Source organism: Fringilla coelebs (assembly GCF_963513975.1).
Source record: "Fringilla coelebs genome assembly, chromosome: 1".
Classification (NCBI taxonomy): domain Eukaryota; kingdom Metazoa; phylum Chordata; class Aves; order Passeriformes; family Fringillidae; genus Fringilla; species Fringilla coelebs.
In genome coordinates this window covers 116,372,404-116,398,827 of record NC_140028.1, presented here as the reverse complement: position 1 = coordinate 116,398,827, position 26,424 = coordinate 116,372,404, and the positions used below count along the sequence as shown (strand labels likewise).

At 39.4% G+C, this 26,424-nt stretch overlaps 1 protein-coding gene across 1 annotated transcript in view; it reads left to right on the top strand.

The window, feature by feature from the left end:
* KAT2B (lysine acetyltransferase 2B) overlaps positions 1-26,424 on the top strand; it is a gene marked incomplete at its 5' end in the record, with an annotated part of 39,908 nt that overhangs the window by 6,855 nt on the left and 6,629 nt on the right. Inside the window, 12 exons of the mRNA XM_084213990.1 lie at positions 2,243-2,369; positions 7,766-7,911; positions 8,488-8,577; positions 10,291-10,472; positions 12,722-12,913; positions 15,325-15,431; positions 16,025-16,150; positions 17,566-17,702; positions 19,475-19,683; positions 21,279-21,405; positions 23,635-23,745; positions 24,745-24,888. Of these exons, the coding sequence (XP_084070116.1) occupies positions 2,243-2,369; positions 7,766-7,911; positions 8,488-8,577; positions 10,291-10,472; positions 12,722-12,913; positions 15,325-15,431; positions 16,025-16,150; positions 17,566-17,702; positions 19,475-19,683; positions 21,279-21,405; positions 23,635-23,745; positions 24,745-24,888 (1,698 nt within the window). The remainder of the gene's footprint in view (positions 1-2,242; positions 2,370-7,765; positions 7,912-8,487; positions 8,578-10,290; positions 10,473-12,721; positions 12,914-15,324; positions 15,432-16,024; positions 16,151-17,565; positions 17,703-19,474; positions 19,684-21,278; positions 21,406-23,634; positions 23,746-24,744; positions 24,889-26,424) is intronic.

Genomic DNA, 26,424 nt, shown 5'->3' with positions numbered 1-26,424 from the left:
GGCTTCTGCCATCGAATTACACTTCAGTTCCCTGCCTATCACATTACTCACAGAAAGCACGATAGGAGAAGAACATAAACATCACCATAAATCTTTTCAGATTGCATTTTATGAGACTCAGAAAAAAAAAATTTGTTTTCATCTTCCCCTCATTTCCTTCTGGAGCCTCACTGATTTCACTTTATAAACGCATGGGTTGGCAGGCGGTCTGCACCCACTCAGTGAGTTTGGAGAGCCAGGAGGTTCAGGCCGTGCAGGTTGTCCCTTTTTCAAGGGAAATGGGCAGAGATGGCTTTGCTGGGCACTTGCAGGTGGATCTCTGGGTCACCCTGGTGCCTACACAAAATGCTGCCATAGCCCTGGGTGCCTGCCAGACGCCCCGGGCCAGGCAGAGGCTGTGGCACCCAGGGCCAGGAGCCCAGCTGGATAAATGCTCAAGCCTCAGAGATGGTAAAAACATCAGGTGGTGCTCAGCAAACTGCAGGCAGCAGGTTTTTTTGGTTCTCAGGTTACTGAATATTGAAATGAGTTTAAAAGAACAATTTACCAGCCATTTACAAAGCTGTCAGTGTTAGGAGCTGTCAAGCTGTGATCCTTTCTGCTTCTCCCGGGATCTTCTTCCTCAGGTAGGATGGGATTTGGAAACTTAAAAGGAAAATGAAATAGGTTCCTGAAATAGATCACACTAAATGCATGCAGAATCAGTTTTGAAAAATGATACATTAGTGCTGCATATATTACCATCACAATTTTTCCTACTAAGATTGTTTCAGCCATAAATATTATGCAGCAATTGGCATACTTTCCTCACTGAGGTCTCAGCAGTGCAATTTCATGAGTATCTTTTTACAACTCGCTGCACAGATACGTCTAAGAGTAGAAAAGCAGTCTTTCTTTCCAATTAGATCTTCAAATAGGAGTACAAATGATATTAGAATAACCAAGATCTTTTGGACGTGCAGAAGCAAATCCCCTCCTGTGAAGCCGCTCTTTGGATAACTGGAATTGGTACTTTGATCTTCTGAATGATTTGAGACACGATTACCAAAGTCACCACCTCTCCCTTCCTAGTCTTCCCTTTTAGCTGCATTCTCTTGGTGTCTGTTTCACACTCAGTGAGCCTAAGTGAACTTCCCAGGGAAAGCAGCAGGTTGCAGTGCAAGTGTCATTGTCTTTGGCATCTGTTGCTTTTGTGGCCGAGCGCTCCTTGCCTTAAACATCCTTCTCCGACAGTGCATTTATTGCTTGGTTATTTCAGCATTAGCTAACCCTGCCTGGGTTGTCATGGGCTTGCTTTCAGCTGTGTGATTCCTTGGAGGCAGTGGCAAACGTGCTGCCTGTTGGATAACCTGTTTATGTTTAAATAATTAAATCTGTCTCGGTGGCAGTGATAAAAACGAGAGCAAGCTCCCGGTTCTAAGTGATTTCAGCTTTTATTATAAGAAAAAGAAAGGCCTAAAGCATGGGGGCCCGCGGGCAAGCAGGAGCGTTCCCGTCGGGATGCTGCAACGCCGGCGCTGGGTCTTCTTTTCAGCGGCGATGTAGCGATGTCCCCGATGGAGATGTAGCGATGTCCCCGATGGAGCGGCACACGTTCAGTGGGTCAGAAGCCCCTTTTTATCATGTTTTATGTCCCTTTACATTGGTTTCTGTTTGGATCCTTCATTTGCATGAAGGTTTAAGGCGCTTGATCGGCCCATTACAGTTCTGTCCAGGCTGGATCGTTTCGCTGGGGGTGGTGCACTTTCCTTCGGTGCGTTATGGTACCTTGAGTACCGTATTTCTTAAAACCACCCTTTAACCCCTTTTACAGTACAATAACCAAACTAACAGTACATGCTAAACGATCTATCAACTATTTCACAACAGTTTCTAACCTGTTTTTAACAGCAGGATCTGTGAATGTTGTTTTACTAGTAAATATTTGGATACTTTTTTCAGTAGAGCGAGGGCTGTCTGTAAAGGAGCTAGGCAGGATTGGGTATGTATTCTTTGTTAATCTCTGTTTGGGATGCTATTATGTTTCTGGTAATTTCCAGGAATAAGGAAATATGTAATGTGGTATATAAAAATGCAAACGAAACAACAGCAAAACTTCCCAAAAAGTCCCCTCCTCTCATCCCACCCCCAAAAAAAGAAAAAAGCAACCTGTAATTCTTTTTTATTGCTTTTGAAATAAGGCAGTTGCAGCAAGTTCTTGTGTTCTGTGGCGTTGATCGATATCCCTTTGCTTTGATTTCAGGCCGAGGAATCCTGTAAATGCAATGGCTGGAAGAACCCGAACCCGCCTCCCACGCCGCCGCGGGCCGAGCTGCAGCAGGCGGCGGTCAGCCTGGCCGAGCCCTGCCGCAGCTGCAGCCACGCGCTGGGTGAGCATCCTCCTCTCCCTCCTCTCCCTCCTCTCCCTCCTCTCCCTCCTCTCCCTCCTCTCCCTCCTCTCCCTCCTCTCCCTCCTCTCCCTCCTCTCCCTCCTCTCCCTCCTCTCCCTCCTCTCCCTCCTCCTCCTCCTCCTCCTCTTCCCCCTCCTCCGCTCCAACATTTCAAGTCAAAGCTTAGAAACCGCAGTTACATTAGGTGTAAATGTCAATAGCTTCCATTGGAATGTGTTTAATATTTTGAAGATATGTTTAATGTGGAAATAATCCTAAAATTAGTTTTAAAGAGATCCAGCTAAGATGCAACTTCTAGCAACACCAACATTCAAAGCTGTTAAAGTGCAAAAGCACCATTAAGCTGCCCATAACAATTTTAATACTTTGTGTTACCTTAACCGTACATAGCTTTTATCTGCCTTCCTTACAAGGTGAATGACTCTCTCCCGTAGGCTGTATTATGTTTCCTTACTTTAGAACAAAGTATAAAATATTCTTGAGCATCACTGAAGCAGGTACTCCTACCTGCAGAAAGAACTGCGTCTTTTCTGAGTCACAGAAAATAAATCTAGGGTTGTACATCTTAGCATGGTCTGAGTTATGGTGCAGACAGCTTGCATGTCTTGGAAGTGAGTGCTCAAAATCCACTGTTAAATACTGCTGTGGTTTTTGGTTTTGTTTTTCAGACTTAGAATAAATAACAATTTGTTACCCACATAGCCTGAAAAACAGTGCTGAATCATTGTATCATTATTTTAAGAATTTATACTTATCCAAAATAGAAGCTGATGGCTGTTTCTGTATATATCAGAGTCACAGAACAGTTTGAGTCGGAAGGGACCTTTAAATGATCATCTAGTCCAGCCCCCCTAGAATCAGCAGGGATACTTTCTGTTAGATCACATTGCTCTGAGCCCCAACCAGCTCTAACTTGGATATTTCCAGGGATGGGGCATCCATCACCTCTCTGGGCAACTTGTTTTGGTATTCCACCATCCTCACAGTAAAAAACCCTTTTTCTGATACCTAATATAAACCAATCTAAAGCCACCACCCCTTGTGCTGTCACTTCATGTCCTTGAAAAAGTCCCCCTTTGGCTTTCTTGGGGGCCACCTTTGGAAGGATGCTTGAAGATCTCCCTGGAGCCTTCTCTAGTCTGAACAACCCCACACTCTCAGCCTGACTTCATAGGAGAGGTGCTCCAGCCCTCAGATCACCTTCACTGCCCTCCTGTAGATTTGCTCCACCATCTATCCTCACCCTTCTTAACAAATACTGAATAAAAATTCAGCTAAAATAAAATTCAGAACTAATTTAAAAGAAGCACTTACTATTTAATTTTTTTGCTGTGCAAAACTTAGGACAATTAAATGAAAAAAAAAATGGACATTTCAAACCTTCACAATAGATCATTTATTATTTTACTTTTGAAAAAAAATATTGTACTTTGAATGAAATAGCTTTTTTTTTTAAATGGGATCTATTTATTTATTTCTATTTATGCCCTCCTCTTTTTATGGTCTCATTACATGGCATTTATTTCTAGGCTTTTCAGCAGGATTTTTTCCTGATAGTCCAAGTCTCTGCGTTTGCTTGCAGGAGAAGGTTAACAAATGCATAGCAAGACAGAAAATTCAGTCACTTTAGCTAAGTTAGTTCCAATTTTTCATCACAGCTTCTCTGTGCTGCTTCTATTTGTGCAATTAGGGGTGGCTTGTGTTACCTGTCCCTTTCAATCCTGGCGTTTGAAGAAAGAGCTTTTTCTTTCTTTTTTTTTTTTTTTTTAAAGTTGCAAGATGTGCCTGTCAGTTCTCTGTTCTTCAGCAGAATTTGTGGATGCTTTGTATTTTGTAGAAAAACTCAGCTCTTCTAAAAGCTGGGCCTGGTTTTGGTCTATTAAATAATATTAAATCATTCTTTAGCCAGGGAACCAGGGAAAAACAGAACTGTAGAACCAGTAGAAGTATTCTATGAAGAAACTGTATTTTTATTTACTGTTTTTTTTTAGAAAAGACTTCTGACTGCAGCTAATGAGGAAGATGTTTCATTTAAAATAACTCAAATGAGTTCCTCTGTGCTTCCTCATAATACTGGAAAAATATGTCTTTCAGCTGTGTTTTCCAAGATGATTTTCCTATTCATCTCTTCTAAATTAATGTGTTTCTGTTGAATACCTTTAAAACCAGATTAACCACAAGGTGTGTGTACTTCATATTAGCTGTGATACTTTTTTCTTCTCAGAAAGCCATTGAAGCAGCAATATAGAAATGTGCTGCTTAAAGCTGTACATGATGTAAAATTGTAGGATTTCTTTTTTCTTCTTCTTTTTTTCTCTTTTTTTTTTCTTTTCTGAATTTATTTATTTCATCTAGAGGTAACCCTACATACTATCTTGCTTGAAATATCTCTTTTTGGGGGTGTTGTTTTGTCTTTAAGCCAGTGCAGTTTTTGGTGCATAAAAAACCTATTTGATTGTGTTTATTATTGCCTACTTATGTACAACATATATATTCATCCTTTTGGTGCTCAGCCTTACAGTTTGGCTCAATGTGGTTGTTTTAATGAGTATTTCTTTTATTTGGGTGATATATTTTCTAACACTGTGGCTGCATTAGATGCTGGGATAATTCACTGTCCACCAGCCACAAGACCAGGTGTTGCATGGTCAGAGACTCTTTTCTATTTGATTGTTTCTCCTGTGTTGCAGGGTGCATTTTTTAATTGGTAAATACTGTCAGCCTTGAATCACTTTTAAAACTAGTTAATTGATGTGCTAATACACCGTATATACATTCAATCTATTTTTTTTTTTCCCTATCACTGTCTTTGGTTCCTGCTGTTGTGGGTTTCTCTGGGTCTGGATTGAAGGCACTTGAGAGGGTAGTTCATGTTTGGACTCAAGTGTTTATTATTTCTTATCAGTAAAACAGTCTCACTACTGTGAGTTCAGCTGCTTTTCATTAGAAGGCACAAAATGGCTCACAATCTCTTCTTCCAAGGTCTTTTAAGACTAAACTATCCAATTAAGAACTGACACAGAGATTATTTTCCCTTTTAACCAATAACTGATCCCACAGAGCCCCCAGCGCAGACTTTTCTGCCCAGTTACAAAATGCCACCCATGCCATGAAGAAGAAGAAGAAGCATGAAGAAGAAACCCAGGACAGCACCCTCTGCCCTCCATCTTCCTTCCATCCACAACATACTAAAAATCCCAAAACGTAAATTTCTCACCAAGTGACACACCTACACTACTCTCTATAATCTATTTCACACTTTTGTGGATTCTAGTCTATCTTGATGTCTGGGAAACTTTCCCCATGAATGAGGGTCAAAGTCAGTGCTCCCCTGGGGGTCAGGGCATCCCAGAGCAGACAGAGAAATATTCCCAGTGCCCTGGGTTTCCACATGCTGTGCACCTTCACATAGCATATTTGGGTATTTCTTGGTTTTAGTGTTTTGGGATAGGCTGGACACATTCCTTGTTAATCTGTTTTTATATTGTTCCTGATTTTTGCACTCCAGTGCTTTCTTGCTGAAGTTGCAGGTCTTCCTCTCACTGTTCTTTTTGCTTGCTTTTCTGTGCATGTCCTAGCAACCTATACATGTGATATTTGAATTTTCTTTTCAGGCATAACAGCTACAGAGGAAGGGTGTACCAGTTGAGCAGTGCATGTGTTTGGGACTATGTAACTCTAGTCAAGAGTGATGCAGTATTTGATATCAGTGTACCAAAGCTTTAATTTTAATAAAACACCTACTAACAGCCACAGAGTTTGGAACGGGCTGTGAATATCTGAATAAAGATAGTTTGTTGGCCTGGTGTATAAACATTGGTGTCCCTTTAGCACATACATGCTGGTAATACACTTAACTTTTAGATTCACAGTGTAGGTAATAATTCTCTAGTTTAATAAAATGTTTAAACACCACTAAGTTGTCAAGGTTCAGTATTGTTATGGAAACTGCATAGAAATGGCTTCTTATGCTGATGTTTTATTCATTTGTTGAAGGCAAGGTTTCTTTGGTATGTTATCAGTTTCTAATGCAAAGCTCCTCTAGAAGGATATTTATTACTTGCAAATGATCAAGACAGACTGCTGGGAATATTAACCCTTCATACCTGTCTTAAGGACAGAAGTTAAATCATTTTATTCTGCCCAGAATATTTATCCTCAAAGGAAGCTTATGATGGCCACGTGCCTAAGACACAATATTATAAATTTTCATTTAAGTGGAAACAATTGCTGTCATATTTTTAAAGTTCTGCATTACAGTGTACTTTTTACTTGAAGCCAAATAAAGGTATTGAATTTAAACTTCTCAAAACAAACCATCTTTTTGCTGCGTGGCCAATAAATGCGATCGTTTTCAAGTCAAGTGTTATTTCTCCTCACTAGCTCCCCAACTAAGGAGTCAGATTTCCATTGAAAAAATATGTTAATATTAAGAAGTAAATATAGATAAAATTTAGTAAAATATAAAAAGCTAATATGCCCGAAATGAAAAGTATTTTTCTCCTTCTTTGTAAGGATATTTTCTTGTACTTTCAGAGGAAAGGATAAGCATACTATCTACATTGGCCTGGAGTCAGCAAAGATCATTGCTTTTTGTAATGCAAATATCTTCTTTCTGGGAGTTGACTTTTTGTTTTACACTGTCTTCCTTCTTCCCGGGGCCAGTTGTTCAAAGGAGCTTGAAATGAATGTCCCGTTTTACAGGGAGAAACCTCAAGCTTTTGAAAATTACAGCTGTGGAACTGACTTTACCTTTGGAGATGATCAAAGGGAGTTTGTCACTTGGAAATGAACAAATGAGCGCGTACAGTATGCAAAATCTCTGTTAATATAGTGTGCACAAAGCACAGTTTGATCTTACGTGATATGAAAGCAAGGGACTTAGCCAATAATGCCCAGTTTAAAACAAAAAGGCTTTTTTTTGGAACTGGGTTTTTTTCATTCTTACTGAAATAGGGTGCTGCTTACATCTGGATTACATAATTTATGGAAATTCTGCATTTATTTTCTTAAGTCAAGAAACCTTGTCTCAAATGCATAGCTCTAGGACAAAAATGCATGTAGTTAGTCATATGGTGCAACACATTCATACAAGCAGGACTTGTGTAGTCAGCCTTAAGTGTCAACAGATGATGTGATTCCAAGCTGCTGCCATTCCTCTGCTGTGGAAGTTGCCACCCCTGGTCAAGCTTTACAAACTGCTCTGAGGTGACACAGGTTTCAGTTACCTCTGATAAGATGTGCTCTGTTTAAGTAGGTTATTACAGGGTCAGTGCCTTTACAGTTAAGGCTTAGTTGGAGGTCTTCTGGGGTACAATTGGTGCTATGGGTCCTCTCTGTAGCCATTCACAAGTTTGGGTTTTCATTTTGTTTAGCTGCTCATGTTTCTCACCTGGAGAATGTGTCTGAAGAAGAAATGAACAGGCTCCTGGGGATTGTATTGGATGTGGAATATCTGTTCACCTGTGTCCACAAAGAAGAAGATGCAGACACCAAGCAAGTTTATTTCTACCTGTTCAAAGTAAGCTGAACTGAAATCTTCTTAGATTTTTTGCTTTCTCACACAGAAGCCAATTTCATTGCCACTCGGGCATGCATTGACTTTATCTGCCGAGACAGTTTTTCTCTGGGATGATTCTCTACTGAGTAAGTGTGGGCTGGATGTTCTTGCAATGCACTGATTCTTACTCCAAAAAGCCATCCAGATGATTGAGGAACTGACCCTGAGTCCCATGTATAAACTGCAGCCTCCTTCACTGACATACCAGGAAGAGTCAGTAGATATGAATGGCAACTTGGCTGCCTGCATTTCCTCAGGGGAGCCTCTTGTACACATTTCAGAGAAGGTGGTTTCACAGTGCAGGGTAGTAATTACAAATTCAGCTGATTAAACAAGCAGATATACACACACACAGATATATATATATACACACACACACACACACACACACACACACATATATATATATATACACACACACATATATATAGCCGGGAGAATTCCAACACTGCTCACAGTGTGTTGTGCCCTTGTGACTTCCATTGACTCTCTGCATGAAAATATACTAACTTTAAAAAATTTGTGTATTTTTAACAGCTTTTGAGGAAGTGCATTTTACAGATGGGAAAACCTGTAGTAGAAGGATCTTTGGAAAGCCCCCCCTTTGAGAAACCTAGCATTGAACAGGTAAAGGGTCAAAATGTGCATTTCGTTGGTGTGTGGTGGGGTTTTTTTGTTGTTGTTTATTTATGTATTTTAAATTTTATTTTGGTAGGGGCTTGGAGGCTTTGTTTGTTTTGGGATTTTTTGTGGTTTGTTTTTCTTTTTGTAAATCTAAGCACTGGTTTTGAAAATGTGGCATTTTATTAGGCACTTTGCAGATGTTTCTGTGTTCTGCTCAGGACCAAATAGGGGGCTACAGGAGATTGCTCTTGGTTCTCCTTTTAGTGTTTGTACAATAGTTACATTATTTGTATTCTCTTTCTCATCACTGGTCTTAGGCTTTAATGAAACTGACTTTTTTTTGTGGGTTTAGAGAACTAACTTGAAATGCTACTTTTATGTGGGCAGTTCTAATCTTTCTTTGTTTCAAGTGATGAAAAATGCTGTTGAAGTTTTGAAACCCAATATTAAAATGAAGCTTGCCTTCTGTATATCAAGAAAAATGTTACAGTCCAATTCAGTGAGATCATAGCCTTCTCTTTCAAAGGGTACACAAGAAAAAAACAAAGCTGAAACCAAAGAATAATTGAGGCTTTTGTGACTCTCAGTAGATAAAGAACATATGACAAATTCAGTTTTTGGTTAAGCAAGCTCCTAAGAATGCACTCCTGGCAGACAAGTGGGCCCATGAACTCCAGTGAGACTCTGCAGAGGCTCACATACCTCAATGAAACAGGAGCTCGATGTTTTCCCATCCCTGGATGAATGGATGTTCTATTGTTAAGCAGGATAATTTAAATGTGAAGACTGTTACTTGTAGTTATTATTTCTTTGCAGCTCTCACTTCTTAACATGTAGGAAGATCAAACCACTTTATTGCTGAATTCTTCACTTTAAGTTCTCCTTTAGTTTGACTATAAAAAAAAAAAAGTGTATGTAATCCCCCATGGCTCCTAATCCGTAAAATACACTATTAAAAAGGTTTTGTACAATGCAATTTTTTGTCAATTTCTTCATAATGTTCAAGTTGCTTAAGAAAATAAAGCATAGAGATTGAAGGGTAATTCTTGTTACATCTTACTTTGAAATCATTTTCGCTTTAAAAAAGACCAATATTTTCAATTCTGGTTTTGGCAGCTCAGCCACTCAATCAAACAAAATTATTTGCTAAGCACCGGTATTATAATGGGTTTATAAAATATATATGTTGCAGCACTTTTAGTTACCCATTTTAATCATGTTCAGTAGGTTTTTCTTCAAACTGGACAGTGTCCAAGGCGCAATGAGGAGACATGATTGTGAAGTGTTATGACTTGAAGAAATAATATGGTTTGTAGTCATAAACTTAAGTAGAAGTCCATAAGCCCCAATCTATTATTGAAAAGTAGCTGGTGAGTTTTGAGGGTGATTGATGATTTATGTATGGATTAAAGGCTACCAGAGTTTTCTCTGTTCACTGACTTTGAGAAGGAAGGAAAAAAGGGATTTCTTCTTCTTTTCCTTTCCATCAGCTGCTGAGAGCAGGTTGAAAATACCTGGATGTACCTCCTGCTGTGTACACATGTACCAGCCTGCGACATCTGCATGAGTAGCTGAGCAGGGTGTTCATGGTTTCTGATATTTCTTTTCTTTCCCACCCAATGCAACTTTATGATAAACATAAAGTGAGGAATGTTTGAGGATGCTTCTGTAAAATTTATGACTAAATTATTAAACAGAATTTTCTTACTTTTTAAGGGTGTGAATAATTTTGTGCAGTACAAATTTAGCCACTTACCCTCGAAGGAAAGGCAGACAATAGTGGAACTGGCTAAAATGTTTCTGAACCGCATTAACTACTGGCACTTGGAGACACCTTCTCAGCGGAGACTGAGATCACCCAATGATGATATTGCGGGGTATAAAGTTAATTATACCAGGTAATGCTGCTTCTGCTTGTTGGGAGTGTTCCTTACAAACAGGGCATGGACAAACTTCAGGAGTACACCGGTATCTTTGTGCCATAGATGGACCTTGTGCATTCTTGCAGCCATGGATTTAACAGGACGACCTAAGGGTTTTAGTGAGACTATATCAGTTTCACATGCATCCCTGGGTCTCGAGAGATGTGCTTTATCAGCCAAGAACAGGGAGCAGAGGCTGGAACACTTGTATCTAACAATGCCTCTGCAAGGTTTGTGTTTGTGAATGCTCTCAGTCTTAATATTTGAGCCTCATGTTCCCTATTTATTATTCAACTTGAAAAAGAAAAAGAGAGAAGATAACATTTAGCATTGCAAAGCATCACTGTTTGAAACCAAACCGCAGAGGAGTTGAAAAATCAAACTAATTTTGCAAGTGCTTGAATGCTAAATGGGGACCAGATATTACCAGGTTCCTTGAAATTGTAGTGCTTGTTATGACCATTTAATGCGCTGTTAGAATTCAAAGGAATAACTGAGTTGCTGGAGGATGAAAGCTAGGATAAAAAGATATGTCCCTATTTATTTTCTTTTTCTCACAGGAGTAGTGCAGTGCCTTTTTCAGTGAGCAGTTCAGTGAGAGCAGTTCAGGGTCCTGCAGGTCAGGCAGCAGGTAGTTAACCTCTGTCAGCACGCTCTTCTCAGGAACACCCCGGGCATCTCTGCTGGCCCAGGGTGAGCACCACCTTCTGGCTGCTTTCCTGGTGGCCTTTCCTCTCACACACCTCCTCCCCATGAAGGAGAACAGCAGCAAACCTGGTGTGAGCTGAGACTCTGGCTGGTCACAGAGCAGTCTGTGCTGTGTCTGACCCACATGTCCTGTCACCATCAAGGACACTTGTAATCCATGGTGCTCCTAAGACCATGTGTGGTGGGTGTTTCACCTCCATTTGTATGTGATAACTGGCGTCAGCCAGGGGTGCTAGGGGTTAAATCTTATTAGGAATCGATTGTTAATTGGTTCTGGTTGGTGGCTTTTTGTTGTTAATTATTTTGTCACTTGTGTTTTCTCAAACTACCCTGCCCACAGTCCCTAAGGACCCCCCACAACCCAAAGTGCTCTTCCCACCAAATCTCACTTGTCATTGTGAGCTTCTCTCCTCTGTGTTGTCTGAGGCATTGCTCGGGGTGCTGCTGGGCACCATGGCCACACCTGAATTTTTGCAGTCACCAATTTCATTTGAGAACCTGAGGATTTCAATGAAACTGTTTCAGAGTTTCACATGCATTCTTGTGTTTTGAGAGCTGTGCTTTATCAGCCAAGAGCAGGAAGTAGAAGTCTGTGAACAGCTCTATTTCACAAGTCTTTTGCAACACATGTTTGCAAAGATTAAGGCACAAGAGTTTGGGAGAACATTTTGAGACAGGCTGTACTTTGGGTCTGGATGAAGAAATGTGTGCAGGATCCAGCACAGTATGTCTGCATCCAATTCCTAATATTTTCTTTTCATTGCTGGAGCTTTCATAGTGGTTGTGGTCTGAATCTGCTGAAGCTCCAGATTCCAATGACTGTTCACTTACACACAGATACCAAAATCTTGTTTATAGAATTAATAGATATTGTGATGTACACAGGCAGTATACTACTGAGTTATCTCTTTGGTACCATAATCTCTTTTCCTAGAAGAGAAACGTGACATGCTGTAATTTTCCTTAGTGCAAAGTTTATTATGGAAGGAGATCCTGGTAATGAAAGAGTAACAAGGCAGGGTATGATGGCAAGAAGCCAACTGGTGGAAGACCAGCGCAGGAATCCAGTTGGATTGGGATGGAGCTAGTTAAAAGTGTCACCCATCTGGCCTCTATGTGGGCAAGGGTAAAAGTTTAGAGGGTAAAACAGGCTGTGCTGAGGGTCTTTGGAGTCAGTGGCAGGAGATGTGTGAGGCTGAATGGATGAGCTGTGGAGAGAATCCCTGACATAGCCATGAATTGTCTGTAATCTGTGATTATTGTCTGGAACAAGAGCGCTTTGTGTAAACTAGGCTGCAGAGAAAAATAATATATGGAAACTTAAAAGTACTTGGTTGTCATTTCTGTAAAAAACTGGGCAATATAAATGCTGCTTAACTCTGTCCAGCCTTGTAGTGGAACTGATTTATGCAGTCATGTAGCTCTCAGCTGCATTATAAATGGTGTGGGCAGTGGTTTTATTGCATTAAGTCATATGTTAGATGGTGATAATTACCTGGCTTTTATCCTCTTTACAGGTGGCTTTGTTACTGCAATGTCCCTCAGTTTTGTGACAGTCTACCTCGGTATGAAACCACCCAGGTTTTTGGTAGGACATTGCTTCGCTCTGTTTTTACTGTAATGAGACGACAGCTGCTGGAACAGGCCAGGCAGGAAAAAGACAAGCTTCCTCAAGAAAAACGAACACTAATCCTCACTCATTTTCCAAAGTAAGGGGCCACAGTGTGCCTGCATTCAAAGTTAACCAGCAACTTCGTTGTGGAAAGGGAGAAATTGCCTGCAGCTTAAAATAATTTATCTTTTTATTCAGTAGCAACTAGATACTGCAGCTTTCTTTACTGCCATAACTTCCATTAGTGTATTTTGTGTACACAGCTGCTTGCTTTGTTTTTTCCTAGGATTATTCATATTGCTGGGGGATTGTACTGGTTGTCTGTTAGCAGGTATTGTAGGTCAATTTCTTTCTTTTTCTGTAGTCCTTGGAAACAATGGACCTCCAAAAACATTCTCACATCTGCTTTGGTGATGGAACATCAAAAAGGGGCAGTGTTGTACAAAGTTTATAATAATTTCAGTTTAATTCAACATTGTAATAGTGAACAAAGTAGTCACCCTACCCCCAGAAGAGATGGGGTTATTAGAGAGGAGTCAGTAGAAAACTGCATCATTGAATCCTAAACTGATAAATTTCGTACTGGGTATCTTTTCCAGTACTGGAATGTCGATGACAACCTCTGACAATAAAACAGTAATAATTACCTATAGGGGTATTGAAACATGCTCAACTTTGATAGTCATTAATTTCAAACATTTTACTGGTGGTAAAGAGGGGTAGTGATGATGACAGGATCATTCATTGTAATGAACTCCTGTTAAAATAGTGTATTACTTTAAAAATATCCTTATTTTACTAGGGTGGGTTGGTTCTCCAAGTCATACTTTAAAAGCCTGTCCCTCCTAACAGAAAAATTAACTGAACCTACAGAAGTCCTGGTGACACTGATGCTATCTATGCAAGCTACTGTGTTGGGCCAGAAGATGGGTTAGAGCTCAGGGGAATGAAAAACAACATGAACTTTCCTAAGCTGAGTAGAGCCAGGATTTGTTGCTCCTCCTATAATAACTTATTTTACCACTTGTAGGCTGTCTTTGGGGTAGACTGGATACAGGCCCTGAAACAGATAGAGAAAAGGACCTGACACCCCATTGATGCAAGGAGCAGATTTATGGAGGAAGCAGTTGTGCATATGCCCCTGTTTCCACTGCCTTTAAAGCCTTTTGCAGTAATTTGAAAAGCATTATTATTCACTGCAATTCCTTTTGATATTCTGCTGGGGAAAAAAAGACAAGTACTGTTTGCAGATGATCTGTGGGAAGTATGAATAACATTTTAAATCTTTCATGGGCTGTACTTATCTGAAGCATTTGTCTTTCCTCTGGCATCGTTCTGAGTGAGCCCTGCAGAGGACCTGTGTCTCAGAGCATGGAGCCTGGCATTGGCACAGGGCTCCCCTCTGCCCTGGGCTCCTTTTGGGCAAAGGGAGCACCCAGGGGTTGTGTCTGTGCATACCTAGGAAGGAGTTGCTAATGGGACTGAAGGCAGAGCCTCTGTGCTGCCTGGAAATGGAGCTTTGGCTAAATTTGGATTTGTCCTTCTGCTCTGTTGCAGATGGTCAGGTCACTGTTACCAACTTTTTAGGCATTATCAGCTGTACAGACTGCAGCAAACTCTGCACATTGCTTGGGTGTGGCTGTCCTATATGTACAGTACGAGAGTCTGACTTGATCCTTGGAATCCCTATCCTGTTCAATGAAGTTTTACTCAACAGTCCTGTTGGTTTCAGCTGAACAGTTTCTATACATGTAGATGACTCCAGAGAGTAGAAATGTGCCATGTCAACTTCTGGTCTGAAAACCCCTTCTGTGCAAGGATAAGCAGCTGTCTTGCTGCTTGCTGGGAGGGAATTGGTGTATCAGGCCTGAGAGGGTGAGTGTGATGGAGAGTCTGATCTGTGGAATTCAATGATGCTAAGAGAGGTTTAACATGGTGCTGTTTCTGTAGCTGTACCAAAGTAAGGTTAAAAATACTGTTATGCAATCGCAAACATGCAATTAAAAGTTACAGTAGGACACTTAAGGAATGAAAATATCTTCCTAAGAGCATTGTTAGTAACACTGGGATTCTATCAAAGACAGAAAGCAAATGTATCTGCAAAATACTGATTGATCAAAGCAGTTGCCATCATTGTATAACATTGTATAAAATAATATATTGCCATCATTGTATAACATAATCAACTCATGGCTTTCTCATTAGTGGAGTTTTGTTCTGTAAAAATAGTTGGTAACTGTCTTTTTCTGCACTTGCAAATTAATAACTATTGCTTGTAATCAGAGGTAAGGTTTAGTAAGTGAAAGCACTCTACTGAATTATGATACTTCGTGTCTACTCTGGCTTGTGATATTTGCATGTATGGAGTTTTTTTAATAGCATTGGCCAACAGCATTTTCTTACTGACTTAGTAATGTTTTTAATTTAAAAACATTGCAAGTCTTGTTTTCAAAAAGACCCGCTTGGAATGATCCCATTAGTTGATATTTTCCCTGGTTTTGTACCTAGGTTTCTGTCTATGCTGGAAGAAGAAGTGTACAGCCAGAATTCTCCCATTTGGGATCAGGATTTCATGGTGTCCAGTTCCAGAACTGGCCAGCTGGGAATCCAGACAGGTAATTTGCATTTAGTGATGGGTAACACAAATGAAAACTGCATGATTTAGAACTAATGTGAGGCTTTTTTTTAATATATATATTAGAAAGAGAGATGTTAGTCTATGACCTTTTAAAACAATAGTTTCATTCTCTTAATTGGTGAAACAGCTTCTCCCTTTATTGAGTTTGATTTGTCCAACCAGTCCTAGAGCACTGTAAATTAGACAGATGGAGCTGAATGATGAGATTTTGCTTTTCAATAGAGCCCTACAAAAAACCTTTTCATGAAGCTAAATGCCAGCAGGCTTGGCAGGTATGTGAAAGAAGTTTGTTTTCTTAGCTTCTGCTCAGCACTGCGAACTAATGAAGCCTGATGTTTGCAATCCTTGTTATCCAGCAGCCCCTCCTTAGGTAGAATTTAGTTTAGAAAAACACACTGAGATAAAGTTTTAATGTCTCTGCTTGGGAGCTGGTGGCATTGCTCTGTTGCACAGTGTTCACTGTCACTTTTTGGGTGGTGGGTGTCCATCTTTGTGACAGTCTTTCCATCAGCACCAGAATGGATTCCATGACCTGCTTTTTTTTTGTGTTTGTTTTTTATGTCATTGCAGTTATCAGTCCTCCTCCTGTTGCAAGATCTGTTGCATACAGTGCAAGTCCTTCATCTCTGGAACAGTCCAACAGTGGGAATATGAGTCCAGCTTGTAAAGTTTCTTCTGCCCTTGACCCAAACTTAGGTGAGGGAGAAGGAGCCTTGCCTTTTGACTTCTGTTGATATTATCAGTAGCTGCAGTATATGGTAACCTTTGCCTTCACTCTACATTAGCACACTTGAGGTGTTTTTGCTGAAAGATTTGCACACACATACCTTTTTCTCCACTGTGGTAATGTTTAACTAGCAGAAATCATAACTGTATTTACAAAAAACCCCGATTGGTTTGTTTAAATTAAATTAAAATGGGGACAGGTCTGATTGTTTCAGAGGTTTTTGAAAAATACTTTTCTTGGAGTGCATCTATTATAAGCTATGAGGAGAGGTTTTGTTTAAATACTGGTGGAGTAGAACGAGCCATCACATTTGAGTTTTTTAACTTTTTGAGGTACTGAAAATGCATACATCTGAGCAGGGAAGAAAAACACAGACATACCAACTAGGTTAAATTTAAAACCTGAATGAGGTTAGGTTAAAGAAAAAAAAAAAACTTATAAGGAAAAGAGTTGGTGGATGCATAAATTCTCCTAATAAATCCTTTTTCAAACACCTCAGGATTAATGAGCCTGTCAAGAGAGATTGCTATGTCAGAGAGATGATCCCAAGCTTATGTAAAGTGAGTCCTCAACAAAGGAGAAAAACCAAAACCAAAAGTGAATTTCGAGTCTCAGTGTTCACTACAGAGGAACTTAGGGCAGCTCCTAAACTGCAGTTTTCCATGAGGTCATTTCTCAACTTGTCCCTCAGAAGTGGGAATGAGTGGGATAATCCTGAGCTGGCAGCTGGGTCTCTGTTACTGTACCTCTGCTAGTCCTTGGTGGACTGTTCTTCTGTGACTTTAACTAGTTTCTCTTGCTGTATAATACATGTGGCTCTGCAATCAGTAGGGCAGTTAATAATTAACTTGGCATATTTTGACTTGGAAATTTTATGTGGTTTTTTTAATATGTATGACACATCAGGCTGTATGTGCTGCTTGGTTTACAGAAGAGGTGAAAGAATTATATGACGGATACTTAGTTCCAGTGAATCCTAAAAGGAGGATTTTGTGTAATCAAGAAATAGGCACTGCAATTTGAGTATTGAGCACTGACCTTCCAAGACAGCTGCACAGAGGTTCCATGCAGAGGATTTTGAAGCAAAAAGAAAAAGCAAATGGTTTAACTGTGAATTCACAGAGGTGTGGTGGAAGGAGAGGTTTATTTTTCTGCTTCATGCTAATACCCCAGTGCAAAGCGGAAATGGAGAAGTGATAAATATTTTTCAGATTTCATTTATTTCTCTTTCTCTTTGTCTGTAGGGATAAAAAAACCACCAAAAAACAAACAAAAAAACCCCCAACCTCAAACTTGACATATATAGGATATGACAGAAGTGCTAGACTTCATAGTGTTTGTGACATTTTGGTAATTTCTAATTTGTCTGAGTTTTTTTTCATAGGGGAAAAGAGAAAAAATAATGAACCCTATTCTCTGGAGGATTCGAAGAGACCAAGGGTTGTAGGAGATATCCCTATTGAGTTAATCAACGAAGTCATGTCAACAATCACAGATCCTGCAGCAATGCTTGGGCCAGAGGTGAGATACAGGCTTGGTGTAGCAAATGATCTGTTTGTGAATGGTCTGTTCTTCGTAAATGTTCCACATGGAAAGAATGTGATAAGCTAAGAGTCCTGTCAAGAAAAATAGACTTTGTGAGAGTAAGATTTGGTGAACAAAAAATACTGGTGAAATACATTAACATGAAAAATAGTTCTACAGTTTTTTTTAATGCCTTGTGTACAGATAGGAAAGAGACTTGTGAAACTATTGATAGTAAGAACACAGGGCTCAGGTTATCCTGCAAGATGCTTTTGTTACAGAATGGTTAAAAAAGGCAAATTTTTTTAACCTTAACAAATTTTTACAAATCAGATAGAATAGGATAATGAGAAAATAAAAACTACATCTTAAAATACCTTTGCCCCACATCTCCCTTCTTCCCAAGCTCAGCTGCATTCATGATTCTCTGCCTTCTCCCCCAAGCAGAGCTGGGGGATGGGGAATGGAGGCCACGGTCAGTTCCCATTGTGGTGTCTGCTGTTCTTCCTCCACGGAGAAGGACTTCCCACACTCTCTCCCTGCTCCAGTATGGGGTCCCTCCCGTGACAGACAGTTCTCCATGAACTTTTCCAACTGGTCCTTCCCACAGGCTGCAGTTCTTCACGAACTGCTCCACCAGTTTAACCTTAAATCTTTTTAACCTTAGTTTTTTTTTAAATCTTTAAATAAAAAATTTGTTAAGGTTTTAAAAAAAGGCAATTTGTTAAGGTTAAATAGGGTTCAAGAATTGCAGCAGAATGAAAGATCCAAAGTTAAAACCTCTCTCTGGTGCAGAAACTGATCTCAACTGTTATTTGCTCTGTCTTCCCCAGTTGCTCTTTTTTTCGGCTGGAAGAGAAAAACAAACAGAATTGCGGAATTGTGCCATGCACAGAATTGCACTTTTTTTTCCCTTGGCTGGCTTTTCCTCCTTCTGTTCTCTCTGCCAGGCTATGTTTTGCCAGCAGCTCATTTGCCAAGATTTAGCTAGAAACTGCTGAAGATTTGGAACCACCTACATTTCTTATTCAAACTATGTACTGTGACTGATGGCTCTGCATATTACAAATGCTGTGCCAGCCTGGCTGTTGGGGCTGGCAGTGACTAGAAACCCAGCAGCCAAACTTTGCTCAAAAAAGTAAACAGTATGTGCATACAGAGATGTTTTGGCATTGTAAAATGGTCTTGAAAAAAATAAGCTAAATAAATTTGCTGTATTAATTTAATCTGCATTTAGATATATAGATGCAATTGCTAGATATGTAACAGCAAATTCTGTAGGAATTAAAATCTTTTTTTTAGGCTCTTACAATAGTGGCAGAGATAGTGGAAAACACTAATAAAAAGAAAAAAACCCGACTTTTTCTGTGCTGCCATTAAAATGTGTGATTTGCAGTATGTGTAGGCAAATCCACAAGTCATGCCCAAGCTGGCTAAGAGTAAAGCAAATATGAAGACTTAGTGGCATAGGCTTCAACTGGATGTGTGCTATCCCTCAAGGGGTTTTGGAACTTTTTGAGTCATCACCATTGCTGTTGTTATCTAATCAGTATCAATATAAATTCAGATTGGCCTTTGTAGACTGTAGTGTAGACTTACATCTGGCTTTTTTGATGGCGTCCCTTCTGCAAAGCTACATTGCAAAGGCAGTCGTTGGCAGCTCTGTTGGAAAAAGAGAGTGGGGTTTATTTGTTTGTTCATTAAGGCTGTTCTGTCAGAGGATGTGAAATCTCAAAACTGGGATTTTGTTCCTCGTTTGTGCGGCACAGACCAACTTCCTCTCGGCACACTCGGCCCGGGACGAGGCGGCGAGGCTGGAGGAGCGCAGGGGGGTGATCGAATTCCACGTGGTCGGCAACTCCCTGAACCAGAAGCCCAACAAGAAGATCATGATGTGGCTGGTTGGTTTGCAGAATGTGTTCTCCCATCAGCTGCCTCGAATGCCGAAGGAATACATCACCCGCTTGGTCTTTGATCCGTGGGTATCCTTGGGCAGGGGGCTGAGTGCGAGGCGGAGGGGCTCTGGTGCCGTTTGCAGCTGAGGTGGGGTGGAGAGCAGCTCTGCCTCTGCTGTGCTTTTGCTGTCTTTTCAAGCCCTCATAACTCCTGGTCAATCTAACTGGGTTGTACCCAAGTGCCATCTTGGTGGCTGTATTAATAATAAGTGGCTTCTTGTTGTGGGACCGTGGTGGGTTGACATTGACTGGATGCCAGATTCCCACGAAACCTGCTCCATTGCTCCCCTTCTCAGCTGGACAGGGGAGAGAAAGTACAAAGTTTTTGGATGGAAGGACAAGGAGTGATCACTCACTGATAACTATCACAGGCAAAATAGACTCAACTTGATGAAATTACTTTAACTTTCTACAAATCAGATAGAATAGGATAATGAGAAAATAAAAACTACATCTTAAAATACCTTTGCCCCACATCTCCCTTCTTCCCAAGCTCAGCTGCGTTCATGATTCTCTGCCTTCTCCCCCAAGCAGAGCTGGGGGATGGGGAATGGAGGCCACGGTCAGTTCCCATTGTGGTGTCTGCTGCTTCTTCCTCCACAGGGAAGGACTTCCCACACTCTCTCTCTGCTCCAGTATGGGGTCCCTCCCATGACAGACAGTTCTCCATGAACTTCTCCAATATGGGTCCTTCCCACAGGCTGCAGTTCTTCATGAACTGCTCCACCAGTTTAACCTTAAATCTTTTTAACCTTAATTTTTTTTAATTTTTAAATAAAAATTTGTTAAGGTTTAAAAAAAAATACAATTTTTTTTTAATTAAAAAAAAAGGCAAGTAAAAAAAGCACTAAAATGTGTACAAGAAAAAAATATATAATGTGTATAAAATCTTCAATGGTGGCACATACAGTATAACTACTCTTTGGGCTTTTTGGCAGGGGGTCATATGATTTATATGATACTGTGCATTGAATAATCTAAAGGATAGTGCACTGTTTTCACACCTTGAGGATTATATTAAAATTCCTTATCCTTGACATAAGAGTTGAGATTGCACCTTTCTACATCTTTCCTGGCAGTCACTATAAGTGCAACAGAAATTGATATTTATTCTGGTCTTGATTCCCAGAGGATTGTGTGATTAGAAATAAGAAATGCCCTCTCTTACTTCATCAGCTGCATTTGAGACTGATAGCTTAACTATGGAGAGTGCATGCAAGGAAACAAGAATCCCTTAGAAAGGACTTGCTCTCCTGTAGCTCCATTAATTTCTAATTTACTCAGGATAAAATCATCCTGGGAACTGTGCAATGGTTTAACTATCAGCAATTGAATCAATGCAAGCAATACAACTTTTATTTATTGGGCATTACCTGCGTATCTCAGAGTACTTGGCAAGGCCAGGGGCTTGCTCTATGATGATAATCTTTATGGTCTATTGAAAGCATGATATTAAAGTAACAACTCTTCTATAGATAAAAGTGGCTAACTTAGGAGGCATACAGAATTGCATTATCTTCATGGAAAGAAGTGAATCAAGTTTCTGAAAAAGGAAGGTTAATGGCACTTGATGTACTATGTACATGAATTAAAGTGATTGTTATTTTTGTCTGCTCAGGAAACACAAAACCCTTGCATTAATAAAAGATGGTCGTGTTATCGGTGGTATCTGCTTCCGGATGTTCCCCTCCCAAGGATTTACAGAGATTGTTTTCTGTGCTGTGACTTCCAATGAGCAAGTCAAGGTAAAAAGAATTCTGTATTACAAGTGTTTATTAAATGGATTTGAATCCCATTCACCCACTGCACGTGCTCCTAATACTTTTAGTCGTGTTGAATATTCTGCTGAGTTGCCAGACAGAAATAGATTTTGAAAGATACAGCAATTCTGAATACAATACACAAAAATCAAAGTAAAACGTGCAGATTTAGCATCATCATCATAATAGTAGGATTACCTGTATTTAATTAATTAAATAAAATTTTTCTCAGCAGAGCCAGTAGTCTGCCATTCTTGGAATTTTCATGCCTCTGTCCCCCGTAGCTGTGTCTCTGTGTAGTGTAACGTCTCGTGGTTGACTGAAATACGTATTGCTTGTGTGGGGCAGTAATTTGTGTCCAAGCACTTTGTGCCATTACATAACTTCAATCTAAATGAGATCTAATAAAAAAATTAGGTGTAGTCTTACATCTCAAAATAAGCACAGGGTCAATTCTGTGCACTCTTTTTTGAGTTAATGTCGCAACATTTTCTCAGAATTTTGAGAATTAGTATCTGTGTTGAAAGAATATAGAGCAGTATGAATACATGAGATTCCTCTAGCTCTTCCAGCTGCTCACCATTTGGTTCAGTGTTTTGCCTTTAGATGGTGCTCTAGCTTCATGATTTTCATTTCAAGAAGCAAGAGCTGAGATGTGGGTTAACTCGGAGTGTATAGCAGTTAGCATGCAAAAATTGTACACCCTAGTGCAAAAAAGTAGCACAGTGGGATTGAAAGTCTGTAACAACTGTTAATGCTCAGGTTATCTTTGATTTTATTCAACTCTGGTGTTAGAGAGGAGCATTTCCTTACATTTAGCAATGACCTGTCAGCATTCAGTGTTTTAGCAAATGCAAATCCTAGCAGAATATGCTTAAGTTGTGCTTAACTGCACTACACAGGTGAGGCTGCCAAAGGTGTGTTGTGATTTTCTGGGAATAATCTTTCAAAATAATAGAGCAGATAATTCTGACCCTTCAGATTGCCCCCAGGGCTGCATAACACACTATTTATTATTTTATCCTCTGGGTGCTTTGCTGTATCAGTTGAGTGTTTCTGAAAATTTGCCTTCTGCTTTTTGCTCAGAGTGAGCTGACCCTGTCAACAGGTAACTGAGAAAAAAAAAAGTTCACACATGGGTGACCTGCCAGGTCTTAGGAAAGATAAGTTCCTATTTTAATTCAGTTTGAGGCTGGAGTAAAAAATATAGGAATTGTTTTCCCATACTAATTGAATTGGTTTTTAGGTAGCTTGGTCCCCTGTTACAAAATAATTTTAAGTTTTAGTGTATGTGCCTGAGTTTCCTATCTGGCAATTGCCATATTTGGGGCTATGAAATTGTAAATTAAATCAGAAATTTGTATTTTCTAATTCATTTTTTTTCTGGCTTTTTTACATAAGTAAAAATTTTCCCAGTTTTCAAGAGCAGCATACCCAAAAGGAATCCATGTATGTTTCTCTAAATGTCCTGTTAGTCTGCATGATGAGAAAATTGAAACATTTGCAGGAACAAAACACTATTATGGGATTACCTATCTACTTTACATTTCTTCATATCACAGCAGAAGGGGATGACTATAGCTTCCTTGGCAATGTGAATAAATGCAACCTTTTGTTTACTTTGGGGCTAAATTTAAATGGAAATCATACCTGTGTGCCATCACAAGGCGTAGCTGTTTATTTGATTGTGGACTCTACAATTTTCTTCTCCTTATTATGGTAATTGTTCACTGTTCCTTTTTATGCTTATGATAAGCTTAGATAATAAATCCTTTGAGGCAGAGACTGTTTTGCTACAGGTTCACAGAACACTGGAATAATTTCAGTATTGCTACTGCTTTGTAGTTTTGAAGCGATATGGCTCAGAAAGGATGCTCTATTGTTATGGTATGTGCAGTTTTGTCATGGGTGAAGTATATGATTTTAATGGTTGATATCTAATTTAAAAGGGGAACAAAAAAAAACCAAAACAACAAGGTGGGCACCTTGAATTACAACTTCCATGCTGGGTCACAAAGGTACCCCTACAAGGCCCAAAAGAGTTTGCTCTTGAGTGTGCAACACCCAGTTAATTAAGAGAAAATCTTTTAAACAGGATCTGAAGGAAAGACTGCATTTTGAAAAACTGTGTGTAATAACCCAGAGCCCACAGGTTCTATTATGTGCAGTCCCCAAAGGCTTTGTCATGGCTTTTTCCTGATATGTTTCACACAGGGTTATGGGACTCACCTAATGAACCATCTGAAGGAGTACCACATCAAACACAACATTCTCAACTTTCTCACGTACGCGGACGAATATGCTATCGGCTACTTCAAAAAACAGGTAAGTTCAATGCAAGAAATTACTTTGTGCAAGGTGTTTTATATCTAGTAGAGTTGACTAAATAACTAGGCATGACAAAGTAATTGGATAAAATCTATAGTACAATTTTGCATGTGTATTTTTTATCTATAAAATGTGCTCATCTCGGGTAATGTTTTTGGCCTCTAATACATTTTACTTAGATAGAATCATCTGAACATAAGTATATGGTATAGTCTATAATTTGTCTAGTCTAAAAACTGGGAAAATGTCAGTTCATTCACTGGATTCTATAAGAAGTATAAAGAAGGACTAGGCACACCTGTGACAGATGAAAACCTACCTGACCTGCACTTACAGCTCCTCCTTATTTGAAGTGTGAGGTTCAAACTCAGGAAAGATGGCAATGTCTGTTCTGTCAAATAGATTTGATAAACAGGTGTCAACTATCTGGTCAGCAAAATGGAGTCAGATTTTTCTCTGAAGTGTACAGCATTAGGCAGTGAAGATGACCTGAATAGTGGGAAATTACAACCAGGTAGAAGGAAATTTTATTTTTCCTTTCCTGTCCTGAGAGTGGTGATATACTGAAAAATGTTGCTGAGGGAGGTGGTGGAATCTCTGTCCTTTTACAATATTCGGGGCTGGTCATGGCCTTGATCAGCCAGATATGATGAGACCTGTTCTGAGCTGAGATGGGGCTAGATGACCTCCTCAAGTTCCTTCCAGACAGTTCTATGGTTCTGTATATCAAACTGGCACAATCTACTCTTCACATATTCAAAATGAGTACAATCTCCCCAGCTGCCCTTCTTAGCAATTAACTGCTCTTTTATCAAATGCCTCCCATGAGAAGGTTTATGCAACACTGAACCATGGTCTGTAACTCACTGTTGTATTTTTTGTATTTTAACATTATGATGAATTCGGTTCTCAATCCTCATTCATTTCAGTTAAAACAAAAATGTAAAAGGAAAATGGCATAATGACAATATAAGTTATTTTTTTCTTCTTTTTCAGGGTTTCTCCAAAGATATTAAAGTACCAAAAGCAAAATATGTTGGCTACATCAAGGATTATGAGGGTGCCACATTAATGGGATGTGAATTAAATCCAAGGATCCCCTACACTGAATTTTCTGTCATCATCAAAAAGCAGAAAGAGGTGAAGGTTGAAATAAAATGTTGAATGTTATTCTCTATTCAGATGTTTAGAAACAGTTCAGTGGGTGCCAGGTTAGCTCTCTTCTTTGCTTTGGTGCTTACATTTGAGAACATACTTTTATTAGTTAGAATAATCCCTTCATTCAAGTCCCAGTGCCAAAATTTTGTGGTTGAAGCATCAAATTCTAACTTACTGACTTAATAAGAGCAAGACTGTTAAACTACTGGTATTCTGAGGAGTAATTCACAGTTCAATTTTGTGGTAGTTAACTAAGCAAAATCATGTGAGATTGATTTTTATTTTTTATGACTTTGTCAGTTCCTCCCCTCCCATATCAGTAGTGTTCATTAGAGGGACATTTAAATGGAGTGTTGGTATTGCATGGCCTGTTTTACTTGAAAAAAAAGAGGATTCTTTTTTTCTCCCATTTTTAAAATATATAAACCAAGGGTGGACTGTCTTAATTTCCAGTCTGTCCCTCTTTGGATTTTATGTGGGTTGTTTTTTATTTAGTCCTTAATAATACTCTATATAATAAAGCAGTTTATTAGCAAAATTATTATGACATTCCGGCTTGTGTTTAAATACTTTCCTTGGTTTTTAAAGAAATACTATTTATATTTTGTTCTTTCAAGACTGTTCAAACCTGACTTTTTAGTTTTGTTTAAAAAAAAGTTTGGCTTTGTCTTTTTCTCTTCTTTGAGAGGAAATACTTTGTATGAGGGAGTGAAGTTCCTTAAAAATAAAAATATGTCCATTCTTATTATTTCCAAAGAAAGTGTTCTATCAGACTGGTGGGCTGCATGGCCTGTACATTCCTTTACTCCAAGTTATGAAGTTTTGAAAGTCACATATCCAGGACACACAAAGCTTAGATAAGTATCTAAGTGGGTATCAAGAGCACCAAAGAAAATTGCTTAGAATTTGAGGTAATAAGATTGGAAAGTAAAACGGAGTTGTACCCTGGAGTGGGAAAAGCCTCTCCCTAGCGTTTGCAAAGAGAGTAAAAAGAGTGGCATCATTCTGACATCCTCCAGAGAAAATCTTTCATGAGAGTATCTTTGATTGATACCTAAGCAACTCCTACAGATAGATATATGGAGACTTTTAAGTGAATGGGTTTCTAATTTCTAAAATAGTGGAATATGAACATGTATGTACATAAAAATACGTGCATTCAATATGTGCCTTGACATTTTTGACCAGCTGTGCTGAAGCATTTCAGAAGTTCCAGCTGTTAAAATTTTACAGCCAGTTCTCAAACCTTCTTCCAGAAAATTTCCTTCTCTGCCTCTGCTCCTGTCTTCCCAAGAGCTGTGCAGCTTGTGATCAATAGAGCCAACAATGACTCCTTTTTTTCTAGATTTGTGCCAAAATAGCTGACAGACCTAGTAGCTTCATTTGCAGAATCAGTGCTTGGTCAGGCAGCTCAGCCCCATTTTCAGCTTCATGGAAAAGGACTGCAAGGTTAGGAAGTGAGAATGTTTCTGTTCATCACAGTTTTGCATTAATCTTCTGGGTGACTTGAGACCAAAT